The following is a 23,666-nucleotide window of genomic DNA, read 5'->3' on the forward strand; positions in this document are numbered from 1 at the left end:
AGACTGACAGAGAGAGACTGACAGAGAGAGAGACTGAGAGACAGAGCGAGAGACTGAGAGATTCACAGAGCGAGGAAGACTGGCTGACACAGAGAGAGACTGACAGACCGAGAGAGAGAGAGACTGTGATGGAATTGGGGTCAAAGTGAGTATGAAGCTATGCAATGCCTCTTGAGATTGCTATTATCTGCTAATAAAAATGTAGAGAGAGAGACTGACTGACCGAGACTGTGATGGAATTGGGGTCAAAGTGTGTATGAAGCTATGCAATGCCTCCTAAGATTGATATTGTCTGCTAATAAAAATGTATTTTCAAAATGTGCGTCTTTGTAGTTACCTCTGCTTTTGAAATACAGCATTGTCGCATTGTCTAATGTTTTGAAACTGGTTTTTGTTTTTTACTCTAGCCCCAGCCCCCCCCCCACTGACCCCGACTCCTTCCGGTGTGGCCCTTGCCCACAAACCACACTGTAATTTTGTCCCCCAACAAAGTTTGAGAGTACCCATGAGCTAAAGGAAGAAAAACCGCAATCATGTTTTTTATTAAAGACACTGATGCCTAAACAATCTAGAAATCAATTCCTCCCAATGCTGCAAAGTGTCTTAGACCAGGGGAAAGAGGCATTCAAAGAGCCTGCTATATGCAAGGCTATAACACCAAGGGTAGAAAAGAAGTATAAACGCTCCTCTAAAGGCCCGATATACATCAGGGGATCCGTGCCAGGTGACTATCCTTGCCTCAACAGCAAGAAAAAGAGCAAATGTGCTAACTACAGTGGGACCACCTCCAGACAAGGAAAGCAAGAGGATGGACATCGTAGGAAGGAGGGTGGAAAGAAGTGCAGCTAATCAATGGTGCATAGCTAATTTAAATGCATTGTTGAACAGACATGCTTACCAACATTGGGAGGAGGTAGGAGAACTGTTACCAGAACAATTCCAGAAAAGAGCTAGCCACCTGGTAGAAGAGGGTAAAAACATTGCAAATACATGTTTGAAATCAACCCTTGATGCTGCAGAAACATCTAGGAGGCAAATTATGATTGGCATCACTGAAAGAAGGAACGCATGGCTCAGGCTTCAAGCCAGAAGTGCAAAGCATCATCATTAATTCACCGTTCAATGGGGAACAGTTGTTTGGAAGTGTGGTTGATGAAAAGCTAAATCAACTAAAGAAGGACAACGAAACTGCAAGATCCATGGGGGCTCTACAGTTCAGAGGCATGCGTAGAGGCACATCCTCAAGGAGACCAGCGGGGAGAGGTGCACACCAACCTGCTACCTCACATCAAGGTTACCAACAAACAAACAAACCAAACAGGAAACCAGGGCACACTACAGGGACAGTAACAAAGCTGGCAATACCAATACCTTTCGAGGGCGTCCCCGCGGCACAGGTCAGCCACAAAGAGGTGGACAACAAACCTCTACTAAGTGACTGCGCTCACAAGGAGGTAGACTCACGAACAACAGCAGTGAGTACCAACAAAAAAGAAGCATTTACAAAAACAAAACGAGACCAGTTTACAGTCCCTCCAACATACCACCCCAGTAGGAGGCAGACTAAGATTTTTCCTGCAAAAATGGAGGGAAATAACCACAGACAAATTGATTTTAAACATAATACAGTACGGTTACTGCCTAGAGTTAACAAAACAGCCCCTAAACAGGAGGCCAAAGCAAAGGACACATTCAAAAGAAGTATTATCTCACTTAGTCAAAGAGGTGCAGGAGCTTCAGGGAAAACATGCAATAGAGCACATACCTTACAGAGAAAAGAGCAACGGAGTATATTCAACATACTTCCCAATTCCAAAAGTGGATAGAACACTACGGCCAATATTAGACCTAAGGTTTCTAAACAAGTTTATAAAAACGCAAAGATTCTAAATGACTACACTGCAGGAGGTGCTACCTCAATTGCAAAAGGGAGATTACATGGCAACAATAGACTTATAGGATGCGTATTTACACATCCCAATGAAAAAAAAACTGAAAAAATTGTTACGTTTGTCATGGACAAACAACCCTACCAATTCAAAATACTCGCTTTCGGTTTGAAATCAGCATCAAGAGTGTTAACAAAGTGCCTGGCAGCAGTAGCAGCACAAGGAAGGCAAGGAATACACGTTTACACCTATTCAGAAGACTGGTTGGTAAGAGCAAATTCTTACAGCCTATGCAAACAGCATATACAACAAGTGATAGAGACACTATTCAGTAGGGGTTCTCCATACATTTGGAAAAGTAATCAATAGAACCAGAACCCATACAGGTGTTCTTAGGCGCAGAGATAAACACTGTGTTAGGGAAAGTATTCCTGAGCGAGAAAAGGAGATCAGCCCTATTGAAGGAGACTCATCTATACCAGAGGGGGCATCATCTGACAGTGAGGACAGTGGGGAAATTACTAGAAATGATGGCCTCATGCATTCATTTAGTCCCCAACATTTGTCTACACATAAGACCATTTCAAGAATGGCTCCAGACACAATGGTCACAAGCTACAGGGAGTTGGGAAGATCTAGTGGTTATCATAAACAGAGTTCATCAAGAGATGGCATGGTGGAACAAGGCAAATATATCACAATGGAGACTTTTCACTTCACCAACTCCAACAGTGACCATAACAACAGATGCGTCCCTAATAGGATGGGGAGCATACATGAACAATCTCAAAGTAAGAAGATTGTGGGTACCACCGGAGGCGGTGAAACACATCAATATCTTGGAACTAAAAACTGTGTTCTTCGCCTTAAAAGCCTTTCAGAAAGAGCTCTACAGGAAAAGGGTGTTGATACAGACAGCACTACAACAATGTTTTACATAAACAAGGAGGGACTCAGTCTGTAACACTCAACTCTAGCTCAAGAAATTTGGAGATGGGCAATCCCAAGACAAATAAACATTCTAGCAATACACCTACCAGGGCAGGACAATATAGAAGCAGACAGACTGAGCAGGCAAACGACATCATCCCACGAGTGGGAACTGAATCAAACAGAAGTGCAAAGAATTTTCAAGAAGTGGGGCACACCACAAATAGACCTATTTGCAACACCCCACAATGCAAAATGGCAAAACTTCGCACCCAGGTGACCTTGCAACCAATCCCTAGGGAATGCGCTACGGATAGACTGGTCAGGGATATTTGCGTACGCCTTTCCCCCAATACCATTAATGAAAAAAGTGATCAGCAAATGCAGAATCAGCAAAATGATAATGATTCTCATCACACCACAGTGGGCCAGACAGACTTTGTTCTCGGAACTAATGGAAATTTCGCAAGGAACAATGCACAAACTTCCAAAAACAAAAAAGATTTGCTAACGATGCAAAACGGGAAAGTGCTCCATCCAGAACCAGAGAGCTTAGGCCTATCGGCATGGCTCCTGAAGACTTAGAATACGCACATCTCAAACTACCAGAAAGCAAAATGGCTGTTCTAAGAGAAGCTAGGAGACCAACAACAAGAAAATGTTATACAGCGAAATGGAAAAGATACACACAATGGTGTCTTAAAAGGCGTCTTTCAAGAAAGATTACAAAAGAAAGAGCAGTGCTAAAGTACCTGACACATTTACTACAAAGTAAATTATGTTTTACATCACTAAAAGTACTCTTAGCAGCAATTGCCGCGTATACGAAAGGGGAAAAAGGAAAGAGTTTCTTCACCTCACATGTGGTCAAATGGTTCCTAGAAGGAGCAAAAAGAATTGCACCACCACAAATGGTATCGACACCACCATGGCATCTGAACATAGTTCTAGCACAAATGATGAAAGCACCTTTCGAACCACTACACAAAGCAACACTACAAATGCTTAAAATAAAAACAGCATTTTTAGTGGCAATAACATCCCTACGTGGAGTTAGCGAGCTACAGGCACTAACACTACAGGAACCCTGCTTCCAAATACATAGTAACAGGATTGTAATGAGCACAGGTCCGCAATTCATTCCAAAGGTGGTATCAAGATTCCACATAAATCAGAGTATACAGATACCAAGTTTCTTTAAAAATCCTAAGAACAAAACGGAAAGAGCCTTGCACACACTCGACTCAAGAAGAGCAGTCATGCACTACGTGAAAAGAACTAAAGAATACAGAAAGACTAAACAGCTATTTGTATCCTATGCAAACCGTTTTCTTGGAAGACCAGTAACAAAAACCACAATTGCAAGATGGCTAGCACAAGCCATTCAATTCTGCCACAATCAAGCAGGACAGGCTTTATAAGGTGCACCACGGGCGCACTCAACAAGAAAGAAAGGAGAAACTATTGCATTTCTTGCTAACACTCCAATTCAAGACATCTGCATGGCTGCAACCTGGTCTTCAGTGCACACATTCACCAAACATTACTGTGTTGACATTCAAATGAACTAAGAAGCACAAGTAGGACAAACATCTATTTACAAACCAAAGTTCATCTTCCACCCAGCCACCACAAAACTAGCAAACCGCTACAAAGTCTATGCACAGCTTATTGAATCTAGAAAAGATTCACGCTGCAAAACGAATAGTTTCTTACCCGTCGGTGTAGTTTTGCAGCTTGAAGAATCTTCTGGATTCACTAGCGAACCCACCCTCCTCCGCCAAAGAAGAGAACTATAAGGAGGAGGAGGAAAAAAAAAAAAAGAATCCGAAGTTGGCTATCAAAGGCGGTAGCTTCCGGAGAAAGCCCGTCTGCATCACAGAAGGGCACCAAATGGTACTAAGTCGGGATTCTGGGAACAGAGGATTGGGGTGTCTCTACATGAAGTGGAATATCGTCAGCATAGAGTGATATTTTGTCTTCCTAATCCTCTGTCCACCGGAGGCCACAGATCAGTGGGTCGCCTCAGATCCAGGTGGCCAAGTGTTCAAGTATTAGCTCAAATTGGAGTTGCGAGAGGGGGCAACCCTGCCTGGTTCCTCGCTGGAGTGGAAGACCCTGGGCACCCTTTCATTTACCGCCACTTGTGCTATGGGTTCAGTATATAAAAGTCGAATCCAGTTCAGGAATCTGGGTCCAAAGCTTAGGTGCGTGTGAGCACAGCAAAAAGATATGGCCACTCGACCATGTTGAAGGCCATGCACCCGTCGAGAGACAAGACCACTACTTCCTACCGGATTCTGCTTTCGCATCCAAAGACACCGTGGAGACGTCGCAAATTGAGAGCAGTCTTGCGACTTGACATGAACCCAGATTGGTCTGGATGTACAAGTCTAGAAATAATTGAGAGGAGTTTGGCAAGGAGTTTTGCCTCTGCATTTTCCAGTGAGATAGGTCAGTATGACGCGCATTGGTCAGCCGCTCTTCCCTCTTTATGCATTAGGACTATAAAGGCAAGTCTCTCCAAAGCAGATCCGAGGCATGGGGCCAGATCGGCCTCCCACATGGTGCGGAGAGTGGTGCTGGCGCAATCTGCTGAACGCCCTAAGCTTCCAGACCTGGCGGGCTTATTCCTCCTGCGCCGACGACTATCCCCCGAGGCTGTGACTTCCCGGAGGCTGCTTGGATATGCCTGCCCGGAGCCCCGCCACGTTACCTGAGGGACTGGTGCGAAACGCGCGGTAGCGCGGGGCCGTGAGTGAGGCCTGAAAAGGTCCTCAGAGGAACTCTCAACCACCTGATATGATAGAATGGTGTGAGGAGAACGGACATCACTATTGATGAGCCGCGCTGGCAGTCTGGGTGATCATAAGCATTTTCGCCGTTATTGTTTCATTCGGCTGGGAGAAGATCTCAAGTGGCGCCCTGCCTGACCCCAAAATGGCACCTGCACGATGAAATACCCTCAGTACGACTGCGGTTCTGCATCGCTGGGAACACAGGAGTTGAGGTAGGCTGGGTACCTTTCCTCCTGTACCCCTTCAACGGCTGGGACTGCTGGCTTCTGGTTGCCGCTGTCTTTGTTGCCGGTCCTCCACGCCAGCTGCCTGACTTTAAGATGGCCGCTGTTAGATTTGGGGATCTCTAGTTGGCAGAGGTAGGTACCTTTGACCAAATAGGTACCCTTGCGTCTAGTCAGGTTAAGGGGGTACACTCCTAAAATAACCCCTGCTCACCCCCTTGGTAGCTTGGCACAAGCAGACAAGCTTATCTCAGAGGCAGTGTGTAAAGCATTTGTGAACACATGCAGTAATCCAGTGACAACACTACAGATCGACACCACACAGGTTTTATATCAAAAATAAGTATTCTATGTATAGACTTAACACAAGACCAGAAACGACAAAAATCCACAGTGCTGTACTTTAAAAATGGTAGAAATAGCTTAGTTCTCTTAAGATGGTAAATGCAACACTTTAAGTTCAATGTACCTTTGGATGCGTAACGCCATACAACGAAAGTGTTGCAGGGAAGGTGATGCGTCGGTTGCTTACATGCAAGACCGGTGATGCGTCGGGTCCCTACTGATGCGTAGGGGTGCTTCGGTTCTTCTCTGCGTGGGGAGGTGATGCGTCAGTTTCTTACTGCACTTCTGTGGTGGTGCGACCCGCAACGCCGTGATGCGATGAAGATCCGATGCAATGACACAAAATTGCCTCTTCTTGTTGCGACATGATGCGTGTACGCCTGACGGCCGTGCGGCGACTCAACGATTCTTCTGAGCTGCGACAGGCCCTGCGGCATGCTTCTCCTGTGGCGCGACGGTGTCTGATGCGACGGCGACACTCTTCTCTGGTGATGCGAGACGCTTCGGCGATGTGATGCGACAGCTGCAGTGGTGACACCCTTCTCCAGTGATGCGAGGACAGCAGCTGCGGCGGCGACACGCTTCTCCGATGATGCGACAGCGTCTGATGCAACAGCGACACTTCGGCGATGCGAGGCGCTTCTGCGAAGCGACAGCTGTAGCGGTGACACCCTTCTCCAGTGATGCGACGACAGCAGCTGCTGCGGCGACACCCTTCTTCGTGAGTCGCGGTTCCAGCTCCTTGCGACACGCAGTCCCTCAGAAGGCCCCACACAACAGTAGGCACTTCAAAAGAACTCTTGGGGAGCTGGTGGGTGAAGTCTGTTGTCCCTGAGACTTCAACAGGAGGCAAGCTCTATCTCAAGCCCTTTGAGATCCTTCACTAGTTGAATTCAAAAGTAGCACAAAGTCATTTTTCCTTTCTTTGGCAGTCAGACAACCACTGCAGGCCAATCCCCCAAACAGCACTCAGCTAGGGATAATCTCTTCCTCAGTTTCTCTGGTTCCTCTCCTCAGCAAAGGTTCTTTTTGTTTCCCAAAGTGATCTAAAGTTCTGGGTTCTGGGTCCCCCCTTTTATACTCATTTTCTCTTTGTTCTCTGAAGGCAAAGAGGCCTTTGCTTAGTCCAAACCAGTTCTGGTCAGTCCTGGAGCACTTTGTTTACATGACTCCTTCTTTCTTTTGACAGTGTGGGCCAGGGCAACAGATGCACCACAGGAGGTGGAGCCAGCATTGTGGAAGGCAGGCACAGCCCTATTCAGGTCCCACTCCTCCCACCACTCTACATGCAGATCTCTCTATTCAGCCTTGCGCTGACTAACCCTATCTCCTGGAATCCCCCAGCCCCTGTCACTCAAACTCCAGACATGGAATACACAACCTAGCAGAGGCAGGCTTGGATGGTTAGACAAGAAAATACCTACTTTCTAAAAGTGATATTTTCAAACACAATGTTAAGTCCAACTTCACTAAAAGATGTATTTTATCATTCTGAGTTCAGGCTTACTAAACTCTAATTTCTACCATGTTCCCTGGGTCAGTTAGGATTATAAGATGTTATAATGAAACTGCCCATTCTGGCCTATGGGAAACAGGTAGCCTTGCAATAGTAAAAAACGAAAATATCTGTAATTCACTATTAGGACATGCCACACACACCAGGGCATGTCCTACCTTATACTTACAATGCACACTGCCCTTGGGCCTACCATAGGGGTGTCTGATATGAAGAAAATGGAAGGTTTAGGGACTGGCAAGTGGGTGCACTTGGCCAGTCAACATTGCAGTACCAGACTGCACATAGGCTCTGCAATGGCAGGCCTTAGACACACTTTACAGGCTGCTCCCGTGGGTAGCACAACCAGTGCTGCAAGCCCACCAGCAAGATTTGATTTCCAAGCCCTGGGCACACTCAGTGCCCTGTACTAGGGTCTGACAAGTAAACCAAATCAGCCAATCATGGAGTCACTAATCCATACATCAATTTTACCATAGGGAGCACTTGCACTGTGGCACTGAATAGCAGTGGCACAGTGCCCAAAGCATCTAACACCAGCAAAAACACATGAGGCAACAGCAAAAAATGGAAGGGAGACCCATGCCAATGGTGCCAGGTCTAACAGCCGCCAACCTCCATTTACTAGCAATTGCACCGCGCTTGTGCAGTGTGTCTGGAGAGTGTAGGGCCCATCCCGTGGCGCCATCCCACGACGAGGACTATTGCATTCCTCGGTGCCATCCGCCGCATAACCCCTATGCCACCTAAGAAGGCGTCGAACAAAGTCTCCCGCTACTTTGCTGCTGCGGACAAGATTTCTACTTCTGCCGATTCTGACCAGGCACGAACCATGGCTCTCACCAGGGAGGACCTAGTAGCCACTCTACGTGACTTTAAAGCTGATCTCTGTCAGGAGATTAAGAAAGACTTTCATGCCTCCATGTATCAACTGAAAGCTGACCTCACAGAGAAGATGGCTTCTCTTCGACAGGACGTGGATGCGGTGGGCATGAGGATGCTGGAGGTGGAGGAACAGACACAGGCCTTCGACACACGCTCCAGCAGCTTACACGACTCCCAGCTGGCACTCAAGTCCCAACTGCAACAAGTACTCCTGAAGGCGGAGTATTTGGAGAATAGGTGCCGGAGGGAAAATATATGTATCCGGGACCTGGAAGAGGGCGCGGAGGGGGCTCGATCTCGAGGCGTTCATTGTGGGGCTCTACTCAGAGCTGCTGGCGCCCCGTCAACTAAAGATGAAGGTTGATCGAGTCCACCGGGTGGGATCCTCGCAGGCGGGAGATCGCAAACGCACAAGAGACGTTTTGGTGAAGTTACACTCCTTTCAAATGAAGGAAGCCATCCTGGGCGCGGCAAGGATGAAGGAAGAGGCCTCCTTTTGGGGATATAAATGTGCCCTATTTCAGGATCTGGCGCCTGCCACCCTGACGTGCCGACAATCCCTCCGTCCTGTAACCACCATGCTTCGGGAGGAGAATATACGATACCGTTGGACATATCCCTTTGGTCTCACCTTTGAATATAAGAATAGGTCCCACCATGTTGTGACTGAACTGAACAAGAGGCTGCGTGTTCTAGGCCTCCCAGTACAGGACGACAACGGCGCCTCGGGTCCCTCCACCAGCGAGGACCAACCCAGGAGGGAGACCCGTTCCTGGAAAACGGTCACAAAGAATAGATCGACGCCGAAGTGACCATCCTGTTGAGTGCAGAGGGTTATGTCTATTTTGACGCACGTGGGTTTCCCTACAACACTCTGGCGTGGAGCCTCTGAAGGCTGGCGCAATGGGTCAGCAATGATACCGAAGGCGCGCACCAGGACTCCAGTCTAAGACGCTTAGGTGTTAAAGTCACAATAGAGCTTTACAAGTACTCTCTGTTATAGTAGCATGGCAGCCGGGGGTACGGGCCTTGTCTGTACTGCCCAAAATGTTTTTTCTCTAATTCACAAAGTTTCCGGCTGAGAGCCTGTTGGCGACTCGGCATTTTGTTTCTTGGGGGTTCTTGGGGACTTGGTTATTGGGGGGGGGGGGGGCACGAGATTCCTGGATACAAGAGGGCAGGTTCTGTAGAGCGGCTGACCTAGCTACACTGCAGCAGAAGCGCCTTGTGAGGAGCGGCTCGCGGGGAGGGTCCAATGGGTGGGAGAGGAGCACCTAGATTCTCGGATGGATTCGATAGCGTCCTGGAACATTAAAGGTCTCAATTCGCCTCAAACTGCAAAAAATCTGGAAATATATCAATAACCGCCAATTCGAAGTGGTGGCACTCCAGGAAACGTATTTGAGAAAGTCTGAGGATAAGTGGCTCCGTCACAAAGCTTGCCCTTTAATCTATAAATAGTCGACAGGTACTAAACACAACGGGGTAGCACTGCTCTTCCGGACTTCAGCCAAATTCCAGCCGGAAGCAGTTAAGGCCAATCTGGAGGGGAGAGTCCTCATGGTGAAGGGGAGACTACTAGGAATCATGTGCACATTTATCTCCCTGTACGTACCTAACTCGGGGCAGGCGACGTTCCTTTCCAACACACTCGACTTGATAGGCAGCTTCGCGGAAGGTCCAGTGATTCTTTTCGGGGACTTCAATCTTACATGGCATGACACTTTAGATCGCTCCCATGCACACAGGGCGACCCTCACTTACTTCCCCAAAGGGCTTAAGCAAAAATTCCTCACCTTAGGTCTCCTTGATGCGTGGTGAACGTTGTACCCTGACACCAGAGATTATACATACTTCTCTCATGTCCACCGCACCTATTCTAAGATTGATTAAATTTTCATTAGCCAAACACTTTTGGGACCTGCCCGGGCCGCCCAGATCTTGCCAATCTCAATCTCGGACCATGGTCTAGTATCTATCAGCATAGCGTGGGGTGGGCCTAAACCTGACACATCCAGATGTTATTTCCCGACTTCCATCACCCGGGACAAGTCCCTGCGAGACGACTTGAGGTCCGCTATTACTGAATTTTTTACACTTAACGCCCCGGCAGACACCTCCCCGCAAAATAACTAGGATGCTCTTAAAGCGGTTCTGCGGGGTAAATGCATCCAACTTAATGCAGTCCTTAATAAACAAAGGGCGAAGATGCGCTTGGCACTGGGAGCCGAACTGGAGGCTGTTGATAAATCGCACAAGGAAAGACCCACCCGTGCGCTTCAGCGTCTGGTGGGTGATTGAGGGGCAAACTTCGGGCCATTCACAATAATAGGACTGAATACACACTGCTTAAACTATGACAGACATCATACGCACAAGGGAACAAAGTGGGGACTCCCATAGCACGACGTCTGCGAGAGCGCGAGTATATGGGGGCATTCTAGACGCTGACAGTCACCTTACTCACGAAGACACCATTAAAGCCAATATCTTCGGCGCCTTATATGGAGACCTCTACTGAGGCGCTCCCCCTGATCCCACCCTTCAACAGCAATATCTCGACTCATTGGAGCTTCCTCGTCTCTCACCGGCAACGGCGGAACCGTTCGATGCTCTCAATGCATCAGAGGAGGTGTAAGGCAGGCCATTACTAAACTCAAACTGCACAAGGCACCGGGGCCGGATGGCCTCACGGCACAATTTTACAAATGTTATGCTTCATAGTTGATCCCACATTTAACTACTCTGTTTAATGCCATTGCGCTCGATGCCAAAGTTTCGGCCTCAATGGCCGAAGCAGTCATCTCTGTCATCCCAAAGCCCTTCTCAACCTAGATGCAAAGCTCTACTCTGCGATTCTGGCCGCTAGGCTCAAGGACTTGATGCCCACTCTAATCCACCTCATCAATCTGGCTTTATAAAGGGGTGGCAAACACATGATAATATTCGACGCACTATCCACCTTATAGAAAAAGTTTCCAAGTTTAACATTCCTGCAATTCTGGTGGGGCTTGACGCCGAAAAGGCCTTTGACAGGGTTCGGCTTTGGAGAAGGGTTCCTCAATATGGTCCGGGCGAATTACCATCTCCCACAATAGTGGGTACTAGTTAATGGCCACCAATCACTCCCTTTTGCCCTTAGCAGAGGCACACGTCAGGTTTGCCCGCTCTCCCCCCTCTTATTTGCCCTCGGCATCGAACCCCTTGCTTCACAATTTCGAGCCAATGAGGCGATCCGAGGTATACGCTTAGGAGGCATGGATCATAAAGCCGCCTTTTTTGCGAATGATGTCTTGCTTACACATTTGGAGGCGTCCACTTCCCTCAGAGCGGTGCAAGAGGATCTGCGGAACTTTGAACGGGTATCTGGTTTTAAAGTAAATTTTTCCAAATCTTCCATATTAAATCTTACACACTCCGATGCTGTTGCAGCAAACTTGCAGGGCCAAACATCGCTTCACTGGGCCAAACATCGCTTCACTGGGCCAAACACACACTACTATATCTCTGGGTGCACCTTACACCCAAAATCGGCGATCTCTGTAAAACAGATTACCCCCCGCTGGAAAAGCAGCTTAAACGAGATTTTAAAAGATGGAAGCTGCTGTATATTTCCTGGCTGGGGCGGATCAACGCCGTCAAGATGGTGGTCCTGCGGAAGCTTTTGTATCTCTTCCAGGCACTCCCAATAACAAAGGATAGTAGTTTCCTACCGCGTTTGCGCTCACTGGTCATCAAGTTCATCTGACGGGGAGGGAGGGCGCGCCTTCCCTTTCACGTTCTGTGGCATCCCAGGAAGGACGGGGGAGTTGCTCTCCCTGACTTCCAACCATACTATCAGGCGGTTCAGCTGAGGGTGGTGACAGAGTGGACGGTTAGAGAATCCAATAAACACTGGCTCCACATGGGAGGGCGATTGGGGGGCAAACTATCTGGGATGTCCTGTGGAAACCAAAGTCCGACAGGCTGGTAAATGCATACCTTAGCACACCCACCTGTACCACTCTTACAGTATGGGACCAAGTCACAAAGCGAGAGGGATGGACCACTTTCCCCTCTCCTTACACTCCAATCTACTTTTTCCGGCCTTTCCACCGGCAATGAATGAGGGGCCCTTTGACAGCTGGCGGGAAGGTGGCTGCTTGAAATTATCGGATCCATTCCATAACTTTGACATTTGAAAGCTGCAAACGAGAATTCCAGGTTACTCACAGGGAACACTATCACTACCTCCAGCTTAAGCACTGGGCCACCCTCCCACACGAGAGAAGCAGCTACTAGAGAACTCACGGCTATGGAGAGGCTGGTACACAAGGCGGGAACCATGAAGGGGGCGATCTCACTGTATAACATGCACCTAAATATATTGCACGCCCCCGAGCGCGCTACATGTCCTTTTGGGAACAGATGCTGGGTCGGGGGATCACAGATGAAGAATGGAAACCCCCCTGGGGCGACATTACTAAAAATAACCTCTCGGTGGCCCTGAGGGAAGCCTTACAAGACTCCCCTTGACTGGAACCTTTACTCCACTAAACTCAAACAGATCTTTCCTGACTCCTCAGATCTCTGCTGGCAGGGCTGTGGGTTGCAGGCGGATTTTTGCCACATCTGGTGGGATTGCCCGGGTATTCGGCCTTTTTGGGAAGAAATCCTTTCTCATATCAAAGGCATACTGGGATATCCCAATCCGACTACTATAGAGGGGGCATTACTTGGCATTAGGTGTCCCGACCTGGAACATCAAACAAAAGCTGACAAAGCTATACTGTGGTCATGTCTCGGGGCGGCAAAACTTATGATAGCGGTTACTTGGAAAAGGAAAGCTGTGCTGGAGATTTCATTATGGCATGCCCGGTTGTGAAGAATTCTCTCTATGGAGCACCTTGCAGATATCTTCCGGATTGACTTCAAGAACTTTGAAAATAAATGGTTCCCATTAGTGACCTGTTTGTCTAGGGGTCTACCCTCGGCGGTTTGGCCTCCATCATTAAGGTCTATGCATCTGTTCCAATTCTAATTCCTCTGACACGAATTGGTTTCTATTTGTTCTTCCTATTGCTTATGGGGTTGTTTCTTAGGGTTGAAAGCCCGAAACAAAAACAGCCATCGGCTTGGATGATAGCAGGGGGTTTGTAACAGACCTAGTGCTATGTGAAACTGGGCTTCCTCTAGCTGAAGGTTTTGACTCTAGGTCCTGTGCACCCTACTGTACTTTACGTGTTGTAATTATTCATGTGATGACTGAGTGCTCCCCAATAAAGTTGCATATCAAAAAAACCAAACCAGGGGGAATCAAAAATGAATAACATCGGTTTCAGTGCTCAGATTCCCACACACACACCCCACCCCACCGCATGTCATGATGTCCATGCCAAGTCTAGCGTTGCTCATAACAAAGGGCACAGTTGGTGCACCACCTCAGGTCACAGAATGGGCCTGTAAGTTTTGGCCCAAAGAGTGGGGTGAGACACCACAAAGGGTTATCAATTAAGACGTCCGGTAACGTAATGTCAGGTTATCGGGTTTTAATAGTTAATGACTGAAACTAAGGTCAGTAAGGGCAAAAAGAGTTAAGTGCCAAAAGAAAGTCCTGGGTTTTATCCCAATAGGAGTATAGAAATGAGGGCAACATAGGACAGTCTCTATTAGTCCCGGTTCCAGTGGAGGGCATTCACGTCAGGTTCCCCTTCTTCCTGGTTCTCTCGGGTTCAGTGAGCATTCCAGTCGTCCCAGGGAAAAAGAGGAAAAACAGAACAATAATAATGTGGTCAGTCTTATGGTCTTATTGATTAGAAAGTACTACCATCACCAGCATACTTTATGCCACTAGAGTGAAGGGAAAGGAGTGAGGGCTCCTATAGGAGTGTTGTCCCCCCCCCCCCCTTCTTTTACACTATCTCGCTCTTCACCCCCCTCCCTGCCAACCTCTTGAAATATTTTAACCAGGGGATTTGCCTGGAGCCACGGTCCTCCGGGACCGCAGCAAGTGGTATCTGGTCGTCCTGCGCTCGTCTGGGGCGTCTGGATACTTCGCCTTTTCTCTTTCAAGAAACGGGCCTCCTTTGTAGCCTTCTTCTGCTCCTCCGACACTCTGCTCCGTTGTCCTGGGTCCAGTCTTTGCACTTGTGTCCGCCTCCTGCTCTTCTGTTCTGTTCTTTGTTCTTCTTTCATCTCTCGGCTCCTCGTTCCTTTTGGCTTTTCTTTCGGCGTCTGACTTCATCGGTGGGCGCTGGCTTTCCTCTAGACCGCCGACCGCCCTCCAGAGAGATGAATGCTGGGGTCCATGTTGGAGTTCTTGGCTAGCGGGAGCTCCATATTACAGGGCCCTAAACCTCGCATTGGTCAAGGCATCCACATTCTAGCTTAGCATAACACCAGAGCCAAAATAGAAGTCCGGATACCAGATTCACTTGCACTCAAGGCTGTATACCATTCTTGGTACATTTCTGCCCCAACGCTTATTCAACACGTGTTCTCAGAGTCACAAACCATAGTTTCTTATAACAATCACCTGTCTACAAATATGCCAAGTGGTCTCTCTACAGCTGACAGCACCACATTGTGCATACCATATATGTAGACAGCTGCTTGTTGTGGATAGAAAACATACCTGGACCACATGATGGTCACTACTTTGGTGGGACTACACCACCCTTAGTGAATAGGGATCTTACCACAGATTTTTATCCACTTTTGTATTTTTATTTTAGTCTTGGGTATCATTTGTTTCCTCTGTAACTTCAATCACCTTGTAGCCTGTCTGCTGTGACCTTGTAGCCTGTCTGCTGTGACTTGTGCCTTATGCAATTGAAAAAGTCCAAGTTATCTGAACAAACCACGTTAGCATTTCTATGACGAGCTGGCTGTAATGAAGCACATCGTTCGAGGCATGTGGGCTGCTGAATTCATATCTGTGCATAGATCGCCGCCTAGTGTTGGGTCCGGATGTTTGCACGTTGTTGTCCTGGAAGAGTCTTCGAAGTATCACGAGATAGGTGACTCCTCCCCTGGACCACAGTGCGCATGGGCATCCTCTCCATCCTTAGATTGTTTTTTTCCGCCATTGGGTTCGGATGTGCTTATCTTAGCTCAAGTTAGGAAAATTCTGTTTAAGGCCAAAAGGCCTTTAGTTTTCGTCGGTACTGTTCCCGTTCGGTATCGACTACTTTGTTTATTAGTTTAGAACCTTCTTCCAGCCTTTCGGATCCGTTTGGTCCTAACATCGAACTTACATCGACGATGGAATCGAGGGCTCCATTCAAACGGTGTCCTTTATGCCACGCTAAATACCCTCACATCGACGTCCACCCGGTATGCAACAAATGTCTCTCACCGGATCACGATGAGTCGAAATGTATGGCCTGTGCCCGATTCCGATCGAAGAAGACTCTCCGGAATAGACGGGCGGCGAGATTGGAAGCGCAGCAATCGGCGCCTGCCCCGGCCAACATCTTCAGCACCGAGGACGCAGAGAGCGTGGAAGAAGTAAACTCCAGCCCCGCTTCCGAACACGATTCCCGATCGGAAGACGACGATGAAGTGCTTTTTCAAAGGGAAGAAGTAATCGACGAGGTAGGAGACTACGATGAGGCCTTTGGGGCCGAAGAAGATAGCTCCAGCGAGGAGCCAGGCCCACCCGTCGATACGGAGGCCGTCAAAGTGCGTCATTCTAAGGCTCAGGTCGAGGGATCGCCTCCGGGCCTTACCCGAGATCACTCTCAAAGTTCTTCGGGCCCGGCCTCGAACATCCCGCAGGAGCCATTATTAACGAAGACGACTGGATTCCCTTCAACGAAACCGAAACCAATCGTCGCACCAGTTCCACCGAAAGTGAAACTGGCTGTAATCAGCTCGAAGGCCTCGAAGCCCTCCACTCCTTCGACGCCCGCTAACGCAGTAAAAGGGATTTCGGCGCCAAACTCACTGCGGCGGATATCGGCACCGACCCGAAGAAAAAGGCCCTCGGTCCCTCCAAAGCGCCTCGGCCTCCGGCTCCGAAGCCATCGGCCCCGACCACCAAAGTCAAAATGGCCGCTCCATCTGCGTCCACGTCGAAGACATTGGCACACGCCAAGTCGTCGACTCCATCGACCGTCGATACCGGTCTTCGGATCGTTGACCCCATGGCTACAAAGCAGTCGACGCCTACCTCCACGTTGCCGACCGGCTCCAAAGAGCCTTCTGCGTTCTCAGTGCAACAAGTCGCGGCCTCGTTGCAACGCATCAGAGAACAGGCGGCCCTCCGATCCACGTCGGGCCCCGACACGCACAAGGCCCCGAAAACACCCGCGGCGCCAACCAACATCACCTTTGGCTTGCCGCCGCCCACGGCGCCGAAGATGTTCGAGATCCGAACACGTGTCCGCCAGACACAGTCCCCCTCTACTGGACACACAGACTCTGAGCCTTCACAGCCGCAATTCATCGACGCCGACACTGGTAAACTAATTCTCCGCAAGCGGAAGATCACACCAGAGAGAGGACTGGACTCTTACAGAATACCTCTCAAGCACAAATTGCCAGCTGGGTCGGAACCAGTTCTGTATGAACGCCTACAAACCTCCTATCAGGATCCCCAGTCCTTTTCTCCTACGCCTCCGGAGACGGACGCAGTAGAGGACTACATGGGAGATAATAGCACCTACCCTGGGGATGTCGATCCTGATGAGCCTCTGCAGGACCCAGATCAGGCATGGGATGACCCTACAGATCAGGGTACCACACCAGATACCCAGGACACGCAGCTTTACAGCGCCAAAACATCTCCCACAGAGGACACTGCTGCCTTCAATGCCCTCATAGAACGGGCTGCCGCCAATCATGGTGTAGAACTCCATTCTGACACTGTTGAAGAAGACTTCTTAGTGGACACTTTCGCATCTTCAGAAAGAACTGTCAAAACTCTGCCCATGTTAAAAGGAGTTCTCAAACCTGCAAAGGACATTTTCAAAGAAACAACTAGGGCACGGGTGCTAAAACCCAGGATTGAAAAAAAAATACAAACCTGCACCCGGAGACCCTATGTACATTAGAGGTCAATTACCTCTGGTCTCCATGGTGGTTGCTAACGCTCGCAAACGAGCCCATTTGCAGACAACAGGTGATGCTCCTCCCCCAGACAAGGAGTCCAAAGTGCTGGAGACCTCGGGCAAAAGAATTGCAGCGCAAGCCGCAAACATCTGGCGCATTGCCAACACACAGGCACTCCTGGCCCGTTATGATCGTTCACACTACGACGCGCTTGAATCACTACTCCAGCATTTGCCAGACGAATACAAAGAGGCAGCGGAGCTCCTCATCAGGGAGGGACAACTCCTTACCAATGCATCCATCAAGTGCGCCCTTGATGCCGCCGACACAGCAGCAAGGGCAATCAACACCAGCGTCATGTTACGACGACACGCATGGTTGAGAATCTCAGGATTCAAGCCTGAGATCCAAAACAACATCCTAAATCAGCCAGTCAACCCCGACTACTTATTCGGCCCTGAGGTTGACACTACCCTTGAAAGAATTAAAAAAGACACGGACACTGCGAAATCAATGGGGGCTCTGCAGACGCAGCAATTTCGTAGTGGCTCCTTTCGTCACCCCGGGAATAGAGGAGCAGCTAGAGGCCAGGGGTCACAGCAGCAATACACTAAGGGGGGCACACAGAGTACCTACGATAAAACCAACAGAGGTGGATATCGTGGCTCCAGCACCAAGGGCAGAGGACGTGGTTACGGCAACACCAGGTCCTCCCCCAAAAACAAACAGTGACGCCCTCTCCCTTCCCCCCGACCACATAACACCTGTCGGGGGAGACTCCAGCGGTTCTTGTCCACAAGGAAAGCCATCACCACAGACAGGTGGGTCAGGGACATTATCCAGCACGGTTACTGTCTCGAATTAACCTCCACTCCACCGAACATACCGCCAAAGCACCGTCCTATGTCCGTAGAGCACTTAGCATTATTGCAGCAGGAAGTGCTAAGTATGCTGCAAAAAGGTGCAATAGAGGTCGTGCCCGTCAACCAGCAGGGGACAGGGGTGTACTCTCTGTACTTCTTAATCCCAAAGAAAGACGGGTCACTCAGACCTATACTAGACCTGAGACCCCTCAACCACTACATTCTCTCAGAGCATTTCCATATGCTCACCCTACAGCAGGTTCTCCCGCTGCTCAGTCAGGGAGACTTCCTAGCCACACTAGACCTCAAGGATGCGTATTTCCACATACCCATACACCCATCACACAAAAAATATCTCAGGTTCACTATTCAGGATCAGCACTATCAATTCAAAGTTCTCCCCTTCGGTGTGACAACAGCACCCAGGGTTTTCACCAAGTGCCTTGCTACGGTGGCGGCACATCTACGGAGACAACACATTCACGTCTTCCCTTACCTGGACGACTGGCTTGTTCAGGCAAAGTCAGCCCAGCAATGTGCCAGCCACATGTCCCTCACCATTCACCTTCTTCACAGTCTGGGATTCTCACTAAATTACCCAAAATCACATCTCCAACCCGCACACGTACGACAGTACCTGGGCGCGACCATAAACACTCTGGCAGCCACAGCTCAGCCAAATTTAGTGAGGATCAACAGCATGCAACTGCTGATCTCCAAGTTCAAACCTCAACACTCCCTTCCTGCGCGAGTGTTCATGCAGTTGATAGGCATGATGGCCTCCTGCATTTTCATAGTCCCGCACGCGAGACTACATATGCGCCCGCTTCAGGAGTGCTTAGCACGTCAATGGAATCAGGCTCACGGACAATTAAAAGACCTAGTGTTGGTGAGCGGTCGGGCATACAACTCTCTGCATTGGTGGAATCCACAAAACCTTTGCAAGGGCCGACCGTTCCAAAAGCCTGTTCCACAAATAATACTGACAGCGGACGCCTCTCTCCAGGGTTGGGGAGCTCATGTACTCACTTACACAGTGCAGGGACTATGGACGACGCAACAAAAGAAGATGCACATCAACGTTCTGGAACTGATGGCAATCTTCCTAGCCATGAAGGCATTCAAAGTACACTTGTGCAACAAAGTCGTGTTGATCCGGACGGACAACATGACTGCCATGTACTATATACAGAAGCAGGGAGGAACACACTCTCCACAGTTGTCTCATCTGGCTCAGAGCATGTGGAAGTGGGCCATTCAGAGGGACATATTCCTCATGGCGGAACACCTCCCCGGCAAGGACAACCAGATGGCGGATCTGCTCAGCAGACACAGCCACCAGATGCACGAGTGGGAGCTACATCCGTCAGTTCTCCAACCGTACTTCCAACAGTGGGGTCATCCAGAGATAGACCTATTCGCCACAAACGAAAACGCAAAATGCCAAAGCTTTGCCGCCAGGTTCCCACATCCGCAGTCACAGGGCAATGCGATATGGATGAACTGGTCCGGCAGATTTGCGTACGCTTTTCCCCCAGCGCCATTAATACCGCTAGTGGCACACAAACTGCGACAACACTCGCTGACACTCATCCTAGTTGCTCCCACATGGGCACGCCAACCATGGTACACCACCTTTCTAGAACTTTCAGTGGTGCCGCATCAAAGGCTGCGGATCAAACCCGCGCTTTTGACGCAGAACCATGGCGAAATTCAGCACCCAGATCCGCAACAGCTGAACCTGGCAATCTGGCTCCTGAAGTCTTAGAGTTTGGCTACCTGAACCTGCCACCTGACTGTATGAATATCATCAAGGAGGCCAGAAGACCCACTACCAGAGCTTGCTATGCGGCTAAATGGAAAAGGTTTGTCATTTATTGTAACAACAATGACACTAACCCGCTGGACGCATCCATTCAAAACATAATCTGTTACCTCTTACACCTATACCGATGCAATCTGGCATACACCTCAATACGTATCCATTTAACCGCAATAGCAGCGTATCTCCAAAACAGGCAGCACCTCTCTTTATTCAGAGTGCCTGCCATCAAAGCCTTCTTGGAGGGACTCAAACGAGTAATTCCCCCAAGACACCCACCAGCACCTGTGTGGAACCTCAATTTGGTCCTCACCAGACTGATGGGTCCACCCTTTGAACCTCTCCATTCATGTGAGATTCAATTCCTCACCTGGAAAGTAGCTTTCCTAGTAGCAATTACTTCGTTAAGAAGAGTTAGTGAACTCCAGGCACTGACCATTCAAGAGCCATTCATTCAGGTTCACATAAACAGGGTCGTACTACGTACCAACCCCAAATTCATGCCTAAAGTAATATTGCAGTTCCACATGAATCAAACTATCGAACTGCCTGTTTCCTTTCAAAATCCACAGAATGTCGCTGAGAGAATGCTCCATACACTAGATGTAAAGAGGGCCCTCATGTACTATATAGACAGAACTAAGGACTTTAGGAAGATAAAACAACTTTTCGTTGCCTTTTCTCCACAACACAAGAGCAACGCTATTTCCAAAGCAGGTATAGCCAGATGGATCGTTAAATGTATTCAGATTTGCTACCTAAAAGCTAAACGCACATTAACGATTCCCCTAAGAGCCCACTCAACACGGAAGTTAGGGGCCTCCATGGCTTTCTTGGGAAACATTCCTTTACAGGAAATATGTAGAGCAGCCACATGGTCCACTATCCATACATTTACCAAACACTACTGTGTAGATGTACACTCAAAACAGTAGGCAGCTATGGGACAGGCTGTTCTCAAAACTCTTTTTCAGACTGCTGCAGCTGGCACGGGTAGCCGCCGCTAATAGGAGGTACAGCTATGTATTCTATGCACAGATATGAATTCAGCAGCCCACAAGCCTCGAACTGAATATGCTACTTACCAGTATGCATCTGTTCTTGGCATGTAGGGCTGCTGACATTCATATCGCCCACCCTCCTCCCCGGCGCCTGTAGCGGCTGCAGCACTCAGAATTACTGTATAGCATGGTCATCACTTACTGTATCTACTCCATCACTGCCACAATGGCGAAAAACAATCTAAGGATGGAGAGGATGCCCATGTGCACTGTGGTCCAGAGGAGGAGTCCCCTATCTCGTGATACTTCGAAGACTCTTCCAGGACAACAACGTGCAAACATCCGTACCCAACACTAGGCGGCGATCTATGCACAGATATGAATGTCAGCAGCCCTACATGCCAAGAACAGATGCATACTGGTAAGTAGCATATTCATTTTTGTGTGAAAGAATGAAAATATTCATTTTTGTGTGAAAGAATGAAAATGATAAACGGACATTTTTTTTTGGAGTTGTTAATGTGTATGTCTGCATTTAGTGTTTTGCAACAGTTGCCTATGTTCAATTAATGTACAGACTTTTGTGATTTACACCTCTGCGTTCATCTGTTCTTGCCCGGTGTATCAATATGGTTTATAATAATTGCTTGCCATTTTGTTTACCACTGTTTCAAAATGTGAGTCTCTTATTTATCAAGAAAACTGTTGTCTAGCCCCATCGTTGGCGCGTTGGATCTGTTTTAATTCTTTGAGTCCCATTAACATTTGTTGAGAAAGCACCTGTCTTGGACGGTTCGATCCGACTAAATGATGTACACTTTGGGCGGTCAAGATAATCAATTTATGCCACACTCTTGGGTGTGGCAAGCATCCACTTCCTCACATAAACCAATATACGTTTTCTAAAAAACAGAGTTAAATATGATTTTGCCCATCGCTTTTGGTGTACTTACGTGTCCAACTGCAGGCCGAGTCAAAAAGAGAGGTATACCCGCCTTCAACCACTGACTCCTACTTTGCTCCCATGCCCCTTTTCCCTTTCCGCTCCTGCTACATCTTCCTCCCCTACATTTGCCTTCTTCCTCCCCCCTCGCCTCCAAATTAATTTGCATCATCACATCCCACATAGGTTGCTTACTGCTCTTATTTCATCCAAGCCCCATGTTTGTATTGAAACGTATTTCCTTCTCTCTGCAGCGGCTCAAGGATGAGATAGCAGAAGTTACAAGTGAGATTGAAAATCTGGGTTCCACAGAAGAAAGGTGAGCAATGCACCTGTGGGTCCTCATGTATCTACTGTGGAGTGGGAGGGCCTATACGGTAGATGAGGTGGGCCACAGGTTGCTGATTTTCCTATGAAGTTGCGATCTCCAAGTGTTGGTATCTTGGGCTCTGTGACTTCCCCATGTCGGCTTCAAGAATGGAGGGGGATGGATCCTGATTGTTTGCCCTATCTGTGTTCAATGGGGATGATTATATTGCCACTTGTCCTTGGGAATGGGGAACTACTGATTGTATTCTTCACAATGTGGAAATTGGATAACCAAATTTGGGAATATTTGCAATTTCTCACACGTTTTTTTAACTATGTTTGTTTGGGGATTTTGTACACATTCTCTTTGTAGTTTTCTGTAAATTAACCTAACAGCGTTGAAAACGTCCCAGGCTTGCAAGCCGATAAGGGGCGAAAACGTGCTGGCTGTGCCTTACAACTGTCTTTGTTTTAGTGATTCAGGGTATGGTGGCTTAGTGTACTAATGCATCCACTGCAGGGGCCTGTGTTCAACCTCATTGCAACAGGTTCAAATCACGGCGGGTCCATTCAGCCGCTCATCCTTTGTTTTGTTGGGTAACAATAAACATCTATTATTCAGCACCATGAGGCCCCTCTAGGGGTGAAAGTGCACTTTACAAATGCACATGTTATAGTTTTAAGTATCACCTCTGACCTTTGAACTTGGATTTTGCATAATAAATACCATATGTGTATACTACAAAGATTTTTCCAGTTTGCTATGAATACACCCACTTGTTCTGGCACAGTTTCGCACTTCCACATGTGGGGTTGTGATCATCGGCCGCTGTAATTGTCCTATTTTTGTGCCCTCCTATGTTGTGATGTTCCAGTTTAGTCACGTCTAGGGTTATCTCCTAATCTTAAGCCATTTAGAGCTCTGAGCTCCTGTATAGTATTTGAGGGACTGAGAGATGTGGGACGCAGTATGGCAGTCACACACGGTTTGTTCTAGTGCAGTGGTTGTTAACTTGAAGTCCTCAACACCTTCCATGCGACTGTTTGAAACATTTACTTTTAGCAGATTAATAGAGTGTATAAGGATAAAAATATAAATGTTAAAACA

The 23,666-nt window shown here is 48.3% G+C and overlaps 1 protein-coding gene across 3 annotated transcripts in view; it reads left to right on the forward strand.

Moving 5' to 3' along the window:
* The window catches only part of CYTH1 (cytohesin 1), a 765,922-nt gene that overhangs the window by 355,159 nt on the left and 387,097 nt on the right, over positions 1 to 23,666 (forward strand). For all 3 annotated transcript variants that reach the window (XM_085617468.1, XM_085617467.1, XM_085617469.1), the window contains exon 3: positions 22,504 to 22,568. In XM_085617468.1, the coding sequence (XP_085473594.1) occupies positions 22,504 to 22,568 (65 nt within the window). The remainder of the gene's footprint in view (positions 1 to 22,503; positions 22,569 to 23,666) is intronic.

Source organism: Triturus cristatus, chromosome 7 (genome assembly GCF_964204655.1).
Source record: "Triturus cristatus chromosome 7, aTriCri1.1, whole genome shotgun sequence".
Classification (NCBI taxonomy): Eukaryota; Metazoa; Chordata; class Amphibia; order Caudata; family Salamandridae; genus Triturus; species Triturus cristatus.